At 39.3% G+C, this 18,598-nt stretch overlaps 1 protein-coding gene across 2 annotated transcripts in view; it reads right to left on the bottom strand.

Annotated features, from left to right (window-relative positions):
* The window catches only part of LOC112158993 (adenylate cyclase type 6), a 49,959-nt gene that overhangs the window by 30,231 nt on the left and 1,130 nt on the right, over positions 1-18,598 (bottom strand). For both annotated transcript variants that reach the window (XM_024292739.2, XM_024292738.2), the window contains 2 exons: positions 15,485-15,733; positions 13,754-14,693 (listed from right to left, as the gene is read on the bottom strand). In XM_024292739.2, coding sequence (XP_024148507.1) covers positions 13,754-14,693; positions 15,485-15,504 — 960 coding nt within the window. In that variant the 5' untranslated portion in view covers positions 15,505-15,733. The remainder of the gene's footprint in view (positions 1-13,753; positions 14,694-15,484; positions 15,734-18,598) is intronic.

Below are 18,598 nucleotides of genomic sequence, written 5' to 3'. Positions count from 1 at the left end.
AAACACAACTAAACTGTTTTAGATCAAATTAAAATGAAAGTAAATATAGAAAACATTCAAGATTGTAGAAGAGATCAAAATTCTCCTCCATTTATAACCACTATGTGATCTTCATGAGCAGCTAAAGTGTAAACTGACCCAGGTGATAAGTAATGATTAGTAACCTTTAGACAAAGTTTTGATCGTCATAAAACTCCATTCCAACAGCAATCCACAACTGTTGATGTGTAATCTGCAATTCAATGCAGTTCATATTTTTTCTTTTTGAAGTTCAGAAAAATTCAAATATTTGCAGAACTTTACTGTATTTTTTTAAATAACTTTTACTTAACCAGGAAAAAACCCATTGATATCAAGATCTTTTTTATAAAGGTGACCTAGCCAAAAGGTCAGCAGCATATGATGCAAAACATTATAAAACAAAACAAAATAATTGGAAAATTACAATTTAAAATTAAAGTGCAGCAAAGTTTATGCTACAAAAGGAAACTCTCTTGACTTTTCAATGATTTTCTTGCTTCTAAATTATGTTTTTGCATAAACTCCTGAATTCATGACCACAGATTAAACATCCCTTAACTAATTCTTTTTTTTTAATTCATACATTTATAGTTAAATGAAGTCTGGATGCATTATTTTTAAATAATCTATCAATTAACAAGTAAAGAACAGGTATAATTGAGGTAAATTTATTCAAAAACATAAAAATGTCCTTGTTAAATTGGAAAAATTTGTTATATTTCCAAATATCAACAAGTCAAAAAAACTTTAAATCTGGCCAAAATATAGGAAATGATCAGTTCATAATACTAACATATACAGTATGCCAAAAACAAAAGCTTACTTAGCAACTTTATAGTGTTTATATGTTGCTTAATGTTTAAAATAAAACTTAAATAAAATACTTAAAGTTTTTGAAAGTTTTTTGTGTTTTTTCTAACATTTGATAACACTAACATTTGATTACATAAAAAATATCATTGCTGAATGGAGTTTGATCCAACATGAATGCGGATTGATTTCATATCTATGTGCCCTTTTGGTCAGTCACGCACTTTTCACTTGAGGTCAAGCCAAAAACAAAAACATGATCAAGAGTTCTGTGGATGAATCAACCATGTGACCTTTGTGACAGCGAAGGTGGTTCTTCCCTAAAATCCTGATAACGGATGAGCGAGGACGGTGGGCGCCCAGCTGAGGATCGCACCTCAGCACAAAGCTTTTGTTCGGCTGCAGGTTGAGCCTTTGTGAAAGACGGCGCCTGGACAAACATTTGCAAAGCTTTTAACTAAACACAGACTTCCCACTCATGCCAGGTTTAACGGCAAGAGGCAGGCAAAAGTTCCCCGGAAAATCCCAAAGTTTTCAGGCTGAATGAGGCCTAGAGAGACACTCCAGTATAGAAAAGTTGTATTTATGATTTTTAGTCTTTGAGCATTCATTGTCACTGCACTATCAAAGGTTATTTTTCTTTGATAATTCGTTTTTTACACAGTTTCTGGCCCCTCCATGTGTCTTTGATAACCATGTGGTTGTAAATGAGGTTAATAGTTAAGAAATGTGCATTGATAGTCACTCTGACAGCAACAAATCTGCAGCTTTTTATTGTTTAACAGCACAAAAATGGCTTCCTTTTTATTATTGGTTTAACAGGTCCAAAGTGCCTCGCTTTTTCATGGCATTTAAAGACCAATTCTGATTAAAAGTGTGTTTTTGGTGTTTTTTAACATATTCTTGCAGCATTTTTCTGATGATGGAGGACATATATAAAGAAAATTGAGATTAAAATTGCAATTCTGAGTATTTTTTTATTCAAATTGCTGTGAATCGGGAGCAGATGAATAAATTGCAGTTCGAAAAAGCTCGTATAAAATCTACACACTCCATACTTTGCTATATTCCGATGCATTCACTTGCAGACAAATAGATCCGTGTACGTCTTTGTTTTCCTCATCTGAGTTGGAATCTGGCGTACTATTTTAGTAGCACTGGTAATAATAGGTTAGGGGTGTGAGGGGCTGTAAGCTAGCTAAACAAAGGGGTGATGGGAAGTCAGAGAAGGCTTACTTTGTGTCAACTAACCTTTTTTTTATTTTACCCTGAGCAGCAATTTCCCCATCAATTCAGTCCTCTCAAAGAGACTTGCATGTGTGTTTGGTTCCAGGTAGCTCTGTGTACTCAGTGTGAGCTTCATGTCTGCACACAGCTCACATGTCCTTATCTGAAATGACCAGCAGCACATCCACAGATAAATAGTGAACCCCGCCTGCCCGCTCCGCTGCCTCACCCCTTCACGCCGTCTGTCTGGAGTAAAATGTCTGCTCCTGTGGTGATTATGTGTCCCATCAGAGAAGAACTTCTAAGCAAAAAGAGGAATATTTTAGAGTGTATAAAACTGTACAAATCTAATATCTCTGTGATTTCCCTGGTCTTGTGAATCTGGACTAGACAACACTGACTTTGGAAACCGTTTTCCAGGAAGTTTCCAGAACAGACTCATTCTCAGTTATTCTTAGTCTCTAAATACTGTCATCTGTGCCGCTGACATGAAACAGTGTCATTTGGACAAAAAAAGAGCACCCTTCTGGACCACATTTGTTGAAACGCAAATCAGGGTTTTATTTTAAACTCCAAATGTCAAGTATGTAATTACAGAGAAAGCTGATTTTCCACTGCTCTTTTGGAGCACAACCATCCTATTCATCTTATACCGGGAGTGGGTTTACACACACATGTATATATACGTGTGCTCCAACAGGCGGTTTCTGAACTGCTTTGAGGAATCATTTGAATTTAAATTCAAATTCAACTTTATTTACTTTTCCTGTTGCAGTCTGCAACTTGCACAACACCTGAAAGCGGGTTACATAAAAAGAATAAATCATGAAAATAAAGGTAAAAATTGTAATCATAATAAAATACGAAACAAACAGGGAAAACCAGTCCAGAAAATTGAATTAAAACATGTAGAAATGTTAAAGAAGATTTTATAAAAGCTTCATAACAAAGATTACTTTTAATATCGCTCTACCCAATTCACTTTGATTCAATTCACTTTTGAGTTTACACGATTTACACATTTGTTTAGAAATCTATCTATATATATATATTGAAGATATTCTCATTAATCTGACACAGTTCCCTTACTGTAACATTTATTATTGAAATCAAAATGAGATTGTTAATAGCATACAGTGTTATATGGTTTCTCAAACAGAGAAGCTCCAACAATTGTTCCGTCTCTCCTGGAGGGCGTTTCAGTTTGGCCACTAGGTGGCGATCGCACCCTAGTATTACAGTTTATTCCAGAAGAAGAAGAATGAGCAAAAAACTGTCACTGTGTCCGAATTCCCCCCTAACTATTAAAAACTTTATAGTGCGGGACTATACAGTGCCCTGGATTTTAAAGGTAATTCGGACACGATGCTTACTACTTTTCTTTTGTTTTCTAAACACCGGATTTGACGTCATCGATTTCACAAAGTGAAAATTGAATAAAAACGAACTTTTACTGTGTTTATTTATGACTTCACTGTGTACTGATGGTGAAAATGTGGATCGGTTCGTCAAATATAGCATTTAAACAAGTTTTTTTGTTCTAAATTGTTCAACCGCAATGCATTGTGGTCTAAATCTCGTGACCATCGATGTATGATAGTTTTTTTGCAAAGACTTCTGGGAAATTTTGAGTGCACTCGATTTGAAATTAGTAGATTCGGACTGCACTAGAAAATGGCGAACGCACTATATAGTGATGGGGGGGAGAATTCGGACACAACCAGTGTTTTAAAACACAAATAGTTTATTTTTTTTAAATATTTCCTTAAAAGAGTTCATACCTATGAATATATAAAGATGTTTAGTCAGCAATGAGTGCTTAGTTCGACTGAGCGCTAGCATTAGCCATCCTATTGGAAATCCCATTATACATTAGCATCAAGCTAGTGGAGTTTAGCTTTATGGGTTAGATCTCTACTTTAATAGATAGATTATTGATCTATTAAGCTTAAATCAATCCTGATCAATTTTATCAACACAGCCAACTATGTGCATTTGTTTCTTAAAAAAAAAAAGACTTCATTCAGTTGAGGAAAGACCGGTTAAGGATTCCTCCTGAGAGTTTCCATCTGCACTCACTCAACAGCAACGACTTGCTCCTCCTTCCTTCCATCCATCTATCCTCATTATATGATCATAAGGTTGCTGGAGCCTACCCAGCAACTTTCGGGTGCACCCAGGACAGCTTGGCAGTCCATCGCAGAACCCCCTCATTCTTCAGTTGTGTTTCTGTAAACACAGTTTGGGACAAGCTGGGGGTCCTAACACTGAAGAATCACACACCACACATTTCTGTTGGCAAGCAGGCGGGTGTGACTTCTGCAGAGAGAGTGTGAATAGCCAAGCTTTCTAGCACTGGAGTTGCAAGTGCGTTTTTGTTGAGAAATACCAACAAAATCAGCATAAAAATAGAAAGCTCGCTGGAAAAGAAAAGCTTATTTTTCTATACCAAAGTTGTCAGCAGCAGCGATGGTTACGCGGTCACGCCGCTAACACCAAGAGCTGACGACATCCTGTGTGTTTCTCCCTCTCGACTCCCCACCACCCCCTCTCATATGGCCTCATCGCCACCATGTTTAATTATAAACTCCCAGAATTCACGTTTTCTCGTCCTCCAAAAACCGTTTTGTTTCTCAGCTGCAAGTTTGACCTGGTTTTTCAAAGCCTTTTTTTTCTCTTTTATTATTGTTACTTCAGGCAGCAGTTACCAAACTGGGTCTTGACTGCTTGAGCTGTAGTTGTTTCCATGGCAACAGCTTGACCAACTAAACAGGAGTACTGACGGAGACACTTTGTTATGCTGTTTATTCCCCGCAAGCCTCTGAAGTGATGGTGAAGGAGTGATAACTCCTTTCCCAGAGCTCCTAGGTTGGATGGATGATGCTGTGTGTGAGTGTACGTTCATACAGGTTTATAATTTAAACGGTTCATAAATATGAGGGGGGAAAAAACTATTTAGGATTCAATTTCTTAAACAAATTTGTGGATTTTTTTTTAAATCTTAAAATATTCCAGCATCCTGGTTGTGTGCAACTGTGCATGTGACAGGTATCCTCGTTAAGATGCTGCAGCCGAGTTAAAGACACAAATTATTTATCAAGGAGGCTGTGCGAGGAGTGCGTGGGGAGAATATCAGATTCTCAACCTGGTGCCCCGCCTCACAGATTCTTCTTTCTTTCGTACCACGCTTTCTGTTCTGCAGTAACTCTTACTACTCCTCATCACAAGGTGACAGCTCCTTCCAGATCTGGCAGGAAGTACACGATGTTGTTCCACAGCACGGAGAAGCTGTGGGGTCACCCAATACGGTTAATTCGTTTGGACAGAAGTTTGTCTGTTCTCAGGAGAAAAATCGAGAACTCGCCTAAAAAGGTCATTTTTGTTGAATCACACTTTTCAAATCCTAACTCTCCATGCATCTTAAAGATATATCGGGTTGCATTTTCTGAAATCACCTACAAAAAAAGCAATAAACTTCTAGAGATCTCATTTGGGATTGACAACAACCTGCCTGTGTCAAGGTGTGCGACAGCACAAATGGGTGTTCAGAGAGAAAAAGGGGGACGGAGTGATCTGCGTGGCGCTCTGACGCAGGCTCTGATAAGACCGTCCTGTGTGACGCAACAGTTTGCAGAAACACCAAGAGGCCTCTGGGATTTTTAGGAGCCAGAGTTTGACCTCTCACAGCACTTGTGTCAACAACGTCCCATGCAACAATGCAAGCCATTGTCAGGGGCCATAAAGCAAATATCTCAGGCGGTGAAGAATGTGACCAAATCTAGAAAGAAATAGTCATTGAACAGCTTATCAGCAGTGACCAGCGTGTGACTTTGTAACACGAGCCATGTCCGAAGGAACAACGGCGGGCACGCGGGAAGGACGGCTGTTGGGTGCTGAAACTTCCCAAACAGCTGCAGCACTGATGGAAATTCAACAGCAACCAGAAAGGAAGGGATCAACCACAACAAAGCAGGGGGAAGCACGCATGTACGCGCGCACGGACCGTACCGTTACAGCTAATTGATTTCAACAAGCAATTACAAAACTTGGTAACATGCGGACATGAGGATTAGCAGCTGAGTGAAGCTGACGTCCGACAAGTCCACCAGCAGACGATGTTTTTCCAGTCTATGCAAACGGGTCTGAATTTTGGATAATGGAGTTTTTTAAAAGCTCCAAAAACAGAAAGAAATGTGTAACAAGCTTTTTTAGGTTGTGCCAAAAAATTCAAACTTGAAGATTCTTGCACAAACTCGAACAACAGAAAGAAAAACAACATAAAGTTATCAAGAAAATAAAAATACTTTTATTAAAAATGGTAATATTTGATATTTTTCTAGATCTTAAATGTGAATAAATGAATCAAAACATCCATTTGTTTCAATTTTGTTATCTCTAATAATTATGTCTAATAAGAATTTTAAAAAATAGTCACTTGATATTTTATATTAACCCTTTGACACCAGAGCTCCAGTGTTTATATTCTTTAATTGTGTGAATGTTCACACTATAGTGATTCTCCTGCTCTTTTACGTACGTTTTTGACCCGTAAAAACTCAATCTCACTATCAATGATTTAAGCAATCTTGATATCAAAACGTTCAGCTCGTTCAGGACATGACATTTTTGGTATTTATAAACTTTATAGCTCTTGAAATATTGAGCAAAATATGCCCCTGTAGGAAATGAATGAGAAAGTCTTCACATTTCAAAATATTAAGTGGATTATCAACAAAACTTTAAATATATACATGGGCTATGTTTTTATCTTTTATAGGAATTTTCAAAAAGTTTGAGTTTACCTGATATTTTAGCAACATTCTAAACTTGTTTTGCCTAATTTGTATCTACTGGGGTTTTATAGGCTAATTTGGAGTTTAGCTTCTATTTTAGCAACATGCTAACGTTTTTGAGTAATTTAGTTTACTGAGGAATTATAGGTTATTTTGGAGTTTAGCTAGCATTTAAGAAATGAGCTAGCATTTTTAGCTAATTTGGCATTTTCTGAGGTTCTTTATACTAATTTGGAGTTTAGCTTCTATTTTAGCAACAGGCTAACGTTTTTAACTCATTTATTTTACTAAGGAATTTTAGTCTACTTTGGAGTTTGGTATTTAAGCAACAAGCTAGCTTTTTTTGGCTAATTTGGCATCTACTAAGGTTTTTTTGGGCTAATTTGAAGTTTAGTTCATATAAGCAAAACACATTTTATTTTTAAATGGCATGTATTGGGGATTTTTAAGCAATTTTAATACATTTTTTCAGAAATTTAGGTCAACTTCAGTGCTCTTTCATTGTACCTAAACAAAATTTCCAGTCTTTCAGCAAATTTAACATTATGCAAATAGCTTTTGCATTTAAAATCCCTTCAGCAATTAAACTGTGTCAGTAAAAAGCTTCAGCAACTACTTTCAGCAAAAAGTATTCACACTAGCATTATCACAAGTAATGCAATATTTCCAGTTTACTGGAACTTTTCAACCGCTATCAATGTAATTCCAACAGATTCTGAAGAAAAAAGCGATGTGAGTCACTTCTGGAATTCTGCTGGAATTATCGTGTTAACAGTTGAAAAGTTACAGTATGTTAAAAATGTTTTGTTTAAGCGTCAATGATGACTCCTCAGGTGCTGAAGAGTTAAATAAAGCAGCAAACATTCAAATTATTTACTGCAAAACTTTCCATTCACTGACAGCTTTTATATATTTTGTTGTTGTCCTCCTGTTTTTAAGTTATCATCTAATTATAGGAAGAAATGGCCTTAACCTCCTGAGACCTGGCGTCCACATGCGGAGACATGACATCATGAGGTTATATTACCATAGTAGTTAATTCTACTTAACTTGAACCCTGTGAAAACATTTGTTAGATGAAATGTTAGCTCAGGTCTTAAGAGGTTATGAGAATTTAAGTAAAAATTCTGGTAAAAAATTCTAAGATGCAGAGGTGTATTTTAAATTCATTAATTTAAGATGACAAAATATTGATCAAACTTACTGTGTTCAAGCTGTTGTCACTAGGAAAACATACAGCCTCACTGGTGAGATCTCACATGAACGGACTTGCAAATAGAACTTGTTTAGTTTTAAATGTGAAAAGGCCCTAAAGAGAATGTTTGAGTCTGTCTCGACTGCTTTGGGATTTTGAGGTTTTTTTCACATTCCTGATGACCCTTCTTGTAGAGAAACTCTCAACAAGCTGTCCTCACATCTTCATGTGTCTCTGTCGTTCCCGAACGGGCAAGCCCTCGTCCCCATTACCACATACAAACTGTAAATAGGAAATAATGACAATAATATCAAATCTGAACTCAGTTGTGGCGTTGGGAGTAAAACTAAAGACGCTCTCAAAACACATCTGTGAACTGATCTGTGCAAGGTTCTCAACAAAAAAACAACTGGGTACACTGGTACACATTGGAGCTCATTTGTTTTCAGGTATTATAAGAAAATTTGTCAATTCTTTGGTGACCCAAACCAGCAAACTCTGGTCCGGATGGAAACTAAGGTCTTGATTAGTTGCAAGTGAACCCTGATGTGTTTAATAGCTAAATGTTGGTGCACATTTTTTTCTACAGGCATGTTGCAGTAGTGAACACATACAACACCAAAGGGTAAGTGAGGGTAAGATGCAGAGGTGTCGTTTGGTTTTTTCCTGACCATCCAAATCCTGCAGACTGCCCAAGAGGCCCTTGAGTGCCGTTCACGTGACAACCCCATGCTAGCGGGCTCTTTACGGGATTGCCCATTGATCCTCCACAGATACCCCATATCAAGCCGTAAGAAAGTTCTGACTAACGACTAGAGCGTGGCATAAGGCCGGGCACCATACAACGTCTTAAGTGTGTACTCCCTGCATTATCCCGACAAATACTTTGCGTAACCTTTAGCACATACATGACAATTGTATCTTCCATTTTCAACGGGCCTTAAGGAAACTCAAAGACACAACTGCACTCACCTTATGATGCAACTTAAGCAGACCACAGCTCTCTATGACCCTCTGCTTGCCCGGACAACCCAAAACCCTCATATGGGAGCATGTGACTATAACTTAAAGAATCGCTTCAATGAAAACCTTATTTTTTATGTTTTTAACATGTTCTTGTAGCATTTTTCTCATAATGGAGGGTATACATAAAATAATTTAAGATTAAAACTGTATTTCTTTATTCAAATCATATTGGATCAGGGGCAGATGAAAACCCACAGTTTGAACTCCTGTGGGCGGGCCACAGCATCCCTTGTCTGCTCCAATTCAGAAGCATCCACTTGCTGGCAAATAGATCCATTAACGCCTTCATTTTCCTCGTCTGAGCTGCCATCCGGCTCAAAACTGCACAGCTGTATAACCGTTTCTTTTTATGCTACGCTAATGTTAGCTTGGGGTTGTTAGGACTTGTAAGCTAGTGGGAGAGAGTCTAAACAAAGGAATGATGGGATATCATTATAGGGTTAAAGTTCAGATGAACTCCTCAGCTCCGTAGAAACTATGTCTTAAAAAATGAAACCGGTTTCTTTACTTTGGGTAACACTTCATAATCATACTTAAAAAACCACTGGGAACTTTTTAAAAATAAAAAAAAGAACTAAAGGACACAAAATGTTGCACCTGGAGCTCCTTTTGTACACTAAAGACTGTCTGCATTCACAGTGCTAATGGACAACACCGGAGTTCAATAGTTTGGCTTTACACCACACCTCAGAAGGGCTTTAACACTTACCAATTCACACAAATTATTCAGAGAAAATAAACTCTGGTGCCCACAAAACAGCCCAGTGTGAAATCAAATGAATAGTTAATAAAGATCAAAGTAGTCTAAGCATAAAAGAAAAAGGCCCACAGGCTTTTTAGGAATGGGTTTTAAAGGGCGGTGGCCACGCTTGTTATATATGGAAGACTGTCAGGACTAGCCGGTTTTCTTTCTTTTTAACTTACTGGTATGCCTCTGTTCTTTCTTTCTAGAGTGTGGCGTCCAAATTTGAGCAAGTTTCAACACCAAAAAGGATATGATTTAAAGATATAATTATAATTTACATTTATCAAGACAAGAGAAAGTCATCATGAAAGATCAAATCCCCAATGAGGAGGGAAAACCATCAACTCCAAACCTGAGAAAGAAGGATTCCTCCTTTCAACACAAGAATCCCTTCAACCCAATCAAGACGGACATAAACCCGGAGGGGTTAATGAGTTATCGGAGAAAGAGGAAACACTTGTGCACAATAGTGAAGCGGTGATTGATGGGGCTGTACTCCGCACTGCTGGGCTGCAGCTATCTTATGGCGTTCATTCACGTAACGATGGCAAACAATGTTGGATGTGTGATGGATTATCCTCCTACTATATCACGCAGGATGTTGGAGAGGAGAGCACACCGCAATTACTGAATTCCCATGGAGCCTCCATACAGTCTTTTAGCCCAGCAATTAATGTATAATTAACAATTGCAGACGTGTTTGGTGGGAACGGTTTTATATAACCGAGCACGTGAAAGGATATCTGAATGAATGCATAGCTCTAACACATTCTAGTGACAATCAGTGATAATGACGGCTGATATCCCCCCATTGTTTTGGTACAGTGGCTTTCCTAATACGTTTCGCGGTAACTCTTCCCTGAGGACATGACAGTTGCAAAAAAAAATGGCAGAGACGGTACAGAAGACGGTCACCCAGCCGTCCCCTCGCCTGGCCTAACCCCCTGTCACCCCACCCTTGGAGAAAAAAGTACAAAGAGTCCCTTGTGCGTGCGCACAGAGACCTGAGTGATACCGCTTTATATCATGCTTCTTTTCTCCCACTGTCACACACCAGAACAGGCATGCTGCCGTCCAGCCAGAGAGCTCCTCGTTCAGCCCACTGACCTTCAGCGAGCCCCCAGGTCCTTGGCATGACGCACAAACAACACACTGTGCAGCCGGACCCACAAGCCACAAATACAACGTGGTGACAAATCACAGCGGAGCAATTTACACTGTAGTGTCGCCATCGCTGGTTCACACGCTGCCCCCCCCTCAACCCATCATAAATATCATGTTTCAGCTGCAGCTGGGTGTGCTTGAAAACACCTTTACCAGCGGCCATGTTTACACCTTTGTTTGTACTTTCTAGGAAACTCAGTTAAGAAGGTTTGCATTTCTGAGAACTTTTTGAGAAATAAAATGGTATTGAAGTTTTAAATTTTCCTAATTTTTGCCAAATTAATCTTTAAAATAAAAAGGCATTGTCTTTTTGAGTAAACAGTTCTAGCTGTCAAACAGATGATTTAAAACTGCCTTCAACGTAATGGACTGAACTTTACTTTTCCCCTTTTTCATAGACAAAAACTTCCTGTGGAATTGACGTATCATCTATTTGACTTAACCCTTTAACACCTAAGGTGTCACCGGTGATGGTTAGATCAAAATATTTAACGTACTACAACTTATCAACACAATCAACGTAATTCCAGAAGAATCTGAAGGAGAAAAGCGGCTCGTACGACGAGCCGCTTTTCTCCTTCAGATTCTTCTGGAATTACGTTGATCGTGTTAATGGTTGAAAAGTTGCTGTAAATTAAAGAACATAAACCTTTCAGCGAAAATGTCTAATTTTGACATTTTTAAGACTCTTTTAGGGACAGCGTGTGGTCACTGAACATGCCAGGTCGAATTTTGACCAATCAGACAGCGTCTCTTTAAAATCACAAAAGTTACGGCAATTTTAAAAATTGATCATGGAGGAGAAATGAATAGCTGTGGTTTGTGCCAGGTTGGAAGTCTTTCATATTTTGGAATAGAGCTGAGAAAGAAAAAGTCTGGAGCAAAATTCAAAAGAAACACGAAACCACTGTGTCTGCCGTAGACTCTAACTCCCCAAAAAAGGCTAAATATATAATATAACACCTTGGTCTTACCAATTTTAATCAAGTATAACGCCTTTTTCAACGGCCATATGTGACAACACAAAACAGTGCTTTGAACCCGTCCGATTGTACGCGATAAAACTCTGCTTTTTATGACCGTCTTGGGACAACACAAGATTATGATAGTACAGACAATACAGACATTTTCTGACTGTGTTTTTTCAAGTTCCCAGAGTCAGTGAATGCACCACGACTGAGGTTACCAACCTCATCAATTTTGATTGGTCCTTCATGTTAGCCCCGCCCCCAAGCCCCAGAACAGGCCCCAAAAGTTTCAAAGCTGAAAATTTCAGATTCAAAACCAGAAAAGCACAGTTTAAACTAAGAAAATTATTTGAAACTGAAATTAGTCAACCTAACCACTGCATGTGTCAATAAACAGTAGAAAAATGTAATAAAAGGAAATAATTGTCCAGTGTGAACACCATGGGCTAAACGTTTAGCATGTTTAGAGCGTCACACATCCAGTGTACACCTAGCTTAACAAGGAAAAACTACACCTCAAAAGGTGGAACGACGCTTGGAATAATTCTCATCATGACTAACCGAGACAGAGTTTGTGACAGAGATCCTATCTGTAAATATTGATCACAACATCCAATCTCTTTGCCTTGAATTCGACTTGAACTTTCTGTCCTAAATACAGACAACGAAAACAAACAAAAAGTAATTAACTGGAGAATCTGTATTAACATCTCTCTTCATTGTGGTGTGGCAGGAAGATTCTAAGCAGAAAAGGTCACGTTTTGTTTGATTATATCTTTAAGTGAAGAATGAGTCCTTATGAATGGATGTAACAGTTATAATAAGCCAGGGGAGGCCAATACATACAGCGATTGACCGGTCAATCAGGAAGGATATGTGGGTAGATTGTAGGCCATCAAAATAAAATTAAAAATACAGATGTATATTTTTTTTAATGCCATCAACCAATCATCATTCTCACCATGAAGCACGCCACTTGATTGATAGCTATAAGGAACATCCTCTGATACATACATCACTGAACATTGGTGTTTCCGCCACACCAACCGCTATGCTCCAAATATGGACCTCTTCCTAAACTCCAGAAAGGTGTGAGCGTTCAGCATCACACTCCTAACCTTCTAATGTGTAATTTCTTGACTGACCCGAGGTCAGAACATCGAACAGAACGCAGACAGAATGTTATTGTGGTCAGAACACCGTGCGATTCAATGTGTTTGACATAGGAACACACAGGTCCAAATTGACATTTAAAATGAAAAATGTCAGAGAAACTTCATGTCATGTTGTAATCCTAGTCGGATCCACTTTAAAATCTGCTTGTCATAATAAATCCTGTAGATCTGTTGGAGCCTGTTGTTTCAAAATGTAGCTTGCGTGCCGAAAAAGTGTTTTCACTCCTGCTATATGCCAAAAAAGGAAAGTATTTCAACACAAATTTGCCAAAAATAAAAAATTATTTTCGCCTGAGTGTCAAAACAACCTTATAAATCTTTTTCTTGTGCAGAAAAGCCTTTTTTGTTTTAGTTTGAAAAGAATGCATACTTGTGTTGATATAGGGGTGTTAAAACTGTTAAGTTTTAAAACTCCTGACAGTCATTCATTGCAATAGCACTTCTTTTTATTTAAGCTTGAGATTGGAAGAACATTTTAAGCTTCAATGTTTAAAACGATCTCACGCATGTGTAAAACATATTTACCATCAGAAGGTGTGCCAGAAAACAAATAGGACTGGCCTCCACCCATTTCAGCTCAGAAGACATTCAAGGAACAAAAAGAGATTCCAGCATCAAGCTTCTCTTACTTGTTTCCAGAGGAACTTGTCTTCCTGGTTGATCTGCCAGGTGGTGACCACGTGTATGATGGACAGCACGGCACCGCTCAGCACCGCAGCCCTCATCCTCACAGGCAGCAGAGTGTAGATGATGTAGATGAAGAACACAGACCACCAGATTCCTTCGGAAGCGCTCCTGGGCGCCACCATGAGCACCCCGAAGACCTGTACCGACACCAGAACTCCGATTACCAGGTAACTGACCATCCACATGTAGTCCTGGTGGAAGCCGTTGCGGTTGCAAACTACCATGAGAGCCATAAAGAGCGCCATCGCCACCGAAAGGGCAGAGGAATAAGCCACGTGAGGGGCGGCGTGGACACAGTGGAAGGTCAGCATGATGCCGCACACGATCACAAGCACCCCCATGAGCATAGTCAAGGAGCTCTGGTTCAGCCGAAAGAAATAACGCTGGTATAGGCGCTCCAGTTTGCGGGACTGGAACTTTTTGGACTGGAATACTCGCACCACCCTGAGCCAGCAGTCCGCAGCTGTCATCACCCCTCCTGCGCCGTTGGGACCCTCGTCGCCCACATCTCCACTTCCTCCATTACAGCCTCCTTTCCTTCCTTTCAGCTCCCCATCCTCAAAGCCCAGGTTGACAGATTTCAGCCCCACTCCTTCTCCTGCACCCCCTCCCCTTTTGCCGTAGTGGTCCTCCTGCCATCCACAGCGGACGCCGAAGTTGCCGCCACCTCCCATGGCCCCGGCCACCCCTCCGCGGTGGTGCTGATGGAGGGGGGCTCCGGAAGGGGGCTCCATTGCATCCGGGTCCCGCAGACAGCTCATGTAACGCGGGTTGCAGAGAGATGAGCCTCCCTTCCGTTTGGACTTCTTGCCATTGCGCTCCCCCCACGCAGTCTTGCGGTCATCCACTCTGGCAACTAGGAGACCACTGAACCAGGACATTCTGGGAAAAGAAGGAGAGGAGCACTCAGACCACACAAAACCATTTCCTCTGCAAATTAGCCTACACAACTGGAAAATTGTCTAAATTAGCCTAAAACAGCTAACATAATCCTAAAATATTAGCTAAACTCTGGAGTTGTTTGAACTGGAAAGTATCTGAATAAGCCAAAAGCAGCTAGCATAATGCTAAAACATTAGCTAAACTCAAAATTAGCCTAGTAAACTGGAAAAATGTCTTAATTAGCCTAAAATAGCTAACATATTGCTAAAATATTAGCTACACTCCAAATTAGTTTAAAAATTCGAAAATGTCTAAGTTAGCCAAAAACCGCTAGCATGATGTTTAAATATTAGCTAAACTTCAAATTAGCCTAAAAAAACTGGAAAAATCTCTAAATTAGCCAAAAACACCTAGCATGATGTTTAAATATTAGCTAAACTCCAAATTAGCCTAGAAAACTGGAAAAATCTCTAAATTAGCCAAAAACAGCTAGCATAAAGCTAAAATATTAGCTACACTCCAAATTAGCTTAAACATTGGAAAATGTCTAAATTAACCAAAAAACAGCCATCATAAGGCTACAATATTAGCAAAACCCCAAATTAGTTTAAAAACTGGAAAATGTCAAAATTAGCCAAAAAAAACAGCTAGCATAATGATTAAATATTAGCTAAACTCCAAACTAGCTTTAAAAAACTAGAAAAAATCTCTATATTAGCCAAAAACAGCTAGCATAAAGCTAAAATAAAATGCTAAAAATAAAAGCTAAATTCTGGGAGCAAATTCCTCACCTGTCTGGGTTCTGGTACATGTCCCAGCCCTTTCCCTTCCACCCGGTTCACTCATTTATCCCCCTGGATGAAATATGGATGAAGAGCGGAGATGTTTATAGAGCCCACGCCGCTGGGCCAGGGGTGGAGTGAGTGAGTGCAGGTCAAATGGCGCACAAAACTCCAGAAGTTTGGACCGAAGATCCAGAGATCAGCCGAGGTGAAAGAGCATCCCTGCTGCCAGGCCTATCTCCACGGCTTCTGCTGGGTCTACAGGAAGAGTCAAGCAGAGACAAGGACAACTTAGAGTTTACTTTATTGTTTAGTGATTCTCCTGCTCCTCTCCGTACGATTTTTGACACTACAACTCAATCACATTTTCAACAACTTCAGCAATCTTGGTATCAAAACGTTCAGCTTGTTCAGGATATTACTGCTTTTTTGTATTCATAGTTTTTTAAATATTGAGCAAAATATGCCCCATAGAAAATGAATGAGAAATCAGTCAAATCCTTCAAGAACATTGTGCACTTTGAAACTTATGAACTTCTACACACTTTCAGATAGACACCAATCAAAATGTTGAGCAACTACTGTTTTTTTAAGGGTAATTTGGAGATTAACTTTTATTTTAGCTATATGCTAACCGTTTTTGGCTAATTAAGACATTTTTCCAGTTTTTTAGGCTAATTTGGAGTTTAGCTAATATATAAACATCATGCTAGCTGGTTTTTTTTTTGCTTTTTTCTTTACCAATTTGGCATTTAGCTAATATTTTAGCAAAGCTTCCGCATTTTTTGCTAGCTATCAGTTTCACCATCTTCAGCAGCCACATTCAGGTTACAGCATTTACACCAGCATTTTCTCATATATCTAGTTACAAATTGGAATTGTTAAAAGTCCCACTCCAATCATCTTTTGATCTATTTTAAACGCGTTCTCAGTGGTCTGTTATTTAAGATTTTGCCATTTTTAGCTCAAGTTATAAAAATAAAATCTGTCTAGGACAGGGGTCTGCAACCTTTAACACTTAAAGAGCCATTCAGGTCAATTTCTCGCTGACCACAACCCAGTAGGAGCCACACATCTGTTTAGAAAAATAAGACTTTGTATTTATGTTATTGTTATTTTTATGAGAAATAAAAATAAGCTGTTGTTTTTTGGCATAAATTAAACAAACTTTATGAGATTTTTCCCCCCTAAATACGAAACAGTTTATAACTTTTGACAGAGGTTTACAAACTTCCTATCAAAATAAAAGACTTCCTGTGTCACATAGGATCAGTAAATCTAGTGGTAGGTAGTGTAAATTCAGCAATGAAAATAAAAACGTGTTCTTTTAAAATGTTTGTTGTGCTTCTTGGCCAGAAATTCATAATTCTAACCATCTAAAATTAAAACAGCAAATCAAATGTATTTATTTAACCATGGGGCACACTTAAAACACTGGAATTTGTCAAAATATGAAGTTCTATGGCTACTGTGCTTTGGAGTCTGGCAGGGTGATAAGTTATTTTACTTTTTTTTTTGTTTTTACGTTACTTTAAAGTTACTTTATTAAACTAAAAGCTTTGTATTTTTCTTTAACCAGAGAGCCACAATGGAGGGGTAGAAGAGCCAGATGTGGCTCCGGAGCCGCAGGTTCTGGACCCCTCGTCTAGGACATAGTTTCTCTTCAGGGCGGGAGAACTTCATCTCTGAGTTGTGGGTGTTGGTGCAGAGTAACCCTGCCCTCATTTCCCATCATCCCTTTGTTTAACTCTATCTCTCTCTAGCTTCCAACCCCTGAGCCAGATGCCAGCTCGGACGAGAAAAACGAAGACGGACATGGATCTATTTATCTACAAGTGGATGCATCAGAATGGAGCTTGTGGTCCACCCATTGTAGCAGCTACATCACAAATACAAGTTTTTTCAATGGAATTTTTTGTCTGCCCCGATTCACATTGATTTGAATAAAAAATAATCAGAAATGCAGTTTTAATATAAATGTTTGTTATATATATTAACATGTTCTTCTCATGTATGTGGGCACTCCAGCTTTATCCCACAGTCCATGAACATGCTTCATTGGTGACTCTAAATTGCCTTCAGGTGTGACTCTATTTGTGATTGTGCGGCCTGGCACAGACTATCCATAGTGTACCCCACAGTTGCCGAGACAGGCTCCAGCAACCCCCTGACACCCAAAAAGGATAAGACAATAGACAAATGTAAGGAGGAGATCCTAATATTTACCAAAAAAGTCTTCAACACTAAATTCTGTGGGTCAGCAGACACTTTTGTGGAGTCCTTGGATCATATAAATGTTGGACGTCAGAAGGAAAGCAGGAGGCTGAAACCCCAAAATAGTAACACTTTTTTTTCCCTCCCAAGACTCTAACAGAGTAAAAAATCTCTTGAATAAACATTGAAGTGATTTGGAGTCAGCTGAGCTGAAGGAGCAGAGAGGCTCCCTCACAGTCTGCCTATGGTCCTAATCAGTGACAGAAGTTTAAAGTTCAGCATTTATGCAAACGGAGGGATTTAAACTCTGATTGTTTTCATGTTAAAATGTCCTTATAGGTTTTTCAAACACATATTAAAGGTATATCTTGTATATATTTTGCTTTTATGTGATGGATCAACTACTTCATGCAGTGCTGGTTTTTCTCTGTCAATTAAAGCCTCCCTCTTTATGGCGCTATATGTAATAATAAGATGGCTGTGTGGAGTCCTGATTGAATTATGGATCCATATGTGGCCTATAGCGTCCAGCTGATCGCACCAGCCCACCCCAGGGGGAAGAAGAAGGGGAAGAGGTGGCGCGCGCGTGCGTAAAGTGTGGAGAAAAGCGCATCCCTTCACCTCTGCGGCCGCTGGTGTTCTTAGCGCGAGAGTCACGCTGCGCAGCTGAGGCAAAAATAGCATTTCCTCGCTTTCTCTGGCACGCGCGCCTCTCTGACCACCTCCTCCTCTTCATCTCATGGCGGGTTGACAAGATTGAAGGAAGGTTACCCCCCCACCTCCTCCACAACAACAACAACATCCACCTCCTCCTCCCACCTCCACGGCTGCGTCCCTCGCTCGCCCGCACAAGGTCGACCAGCTCATACCCAACTGCCAACGTCGAGCCAGTCGCTTGTGTGTGTGTGT

This window comes from Oryzias melastigma, linkage group LG7 (genome assembly GCF_002922805.2).
Source record: "Oryzias melastigma strain HK-1 linkage group LG7, ASM292280v2, whole genome shotgun sequence".
NCBI classification, from domain to species: Eukaryota; Metazoa; Chordata; class Actinopteri; order Beloniformes; family Adrianichthyidae; genus Oryzias; species Oryzias melastigma.
This window is presented reverse-complemented; position numbering and strand designations above follow the sequence as displayed.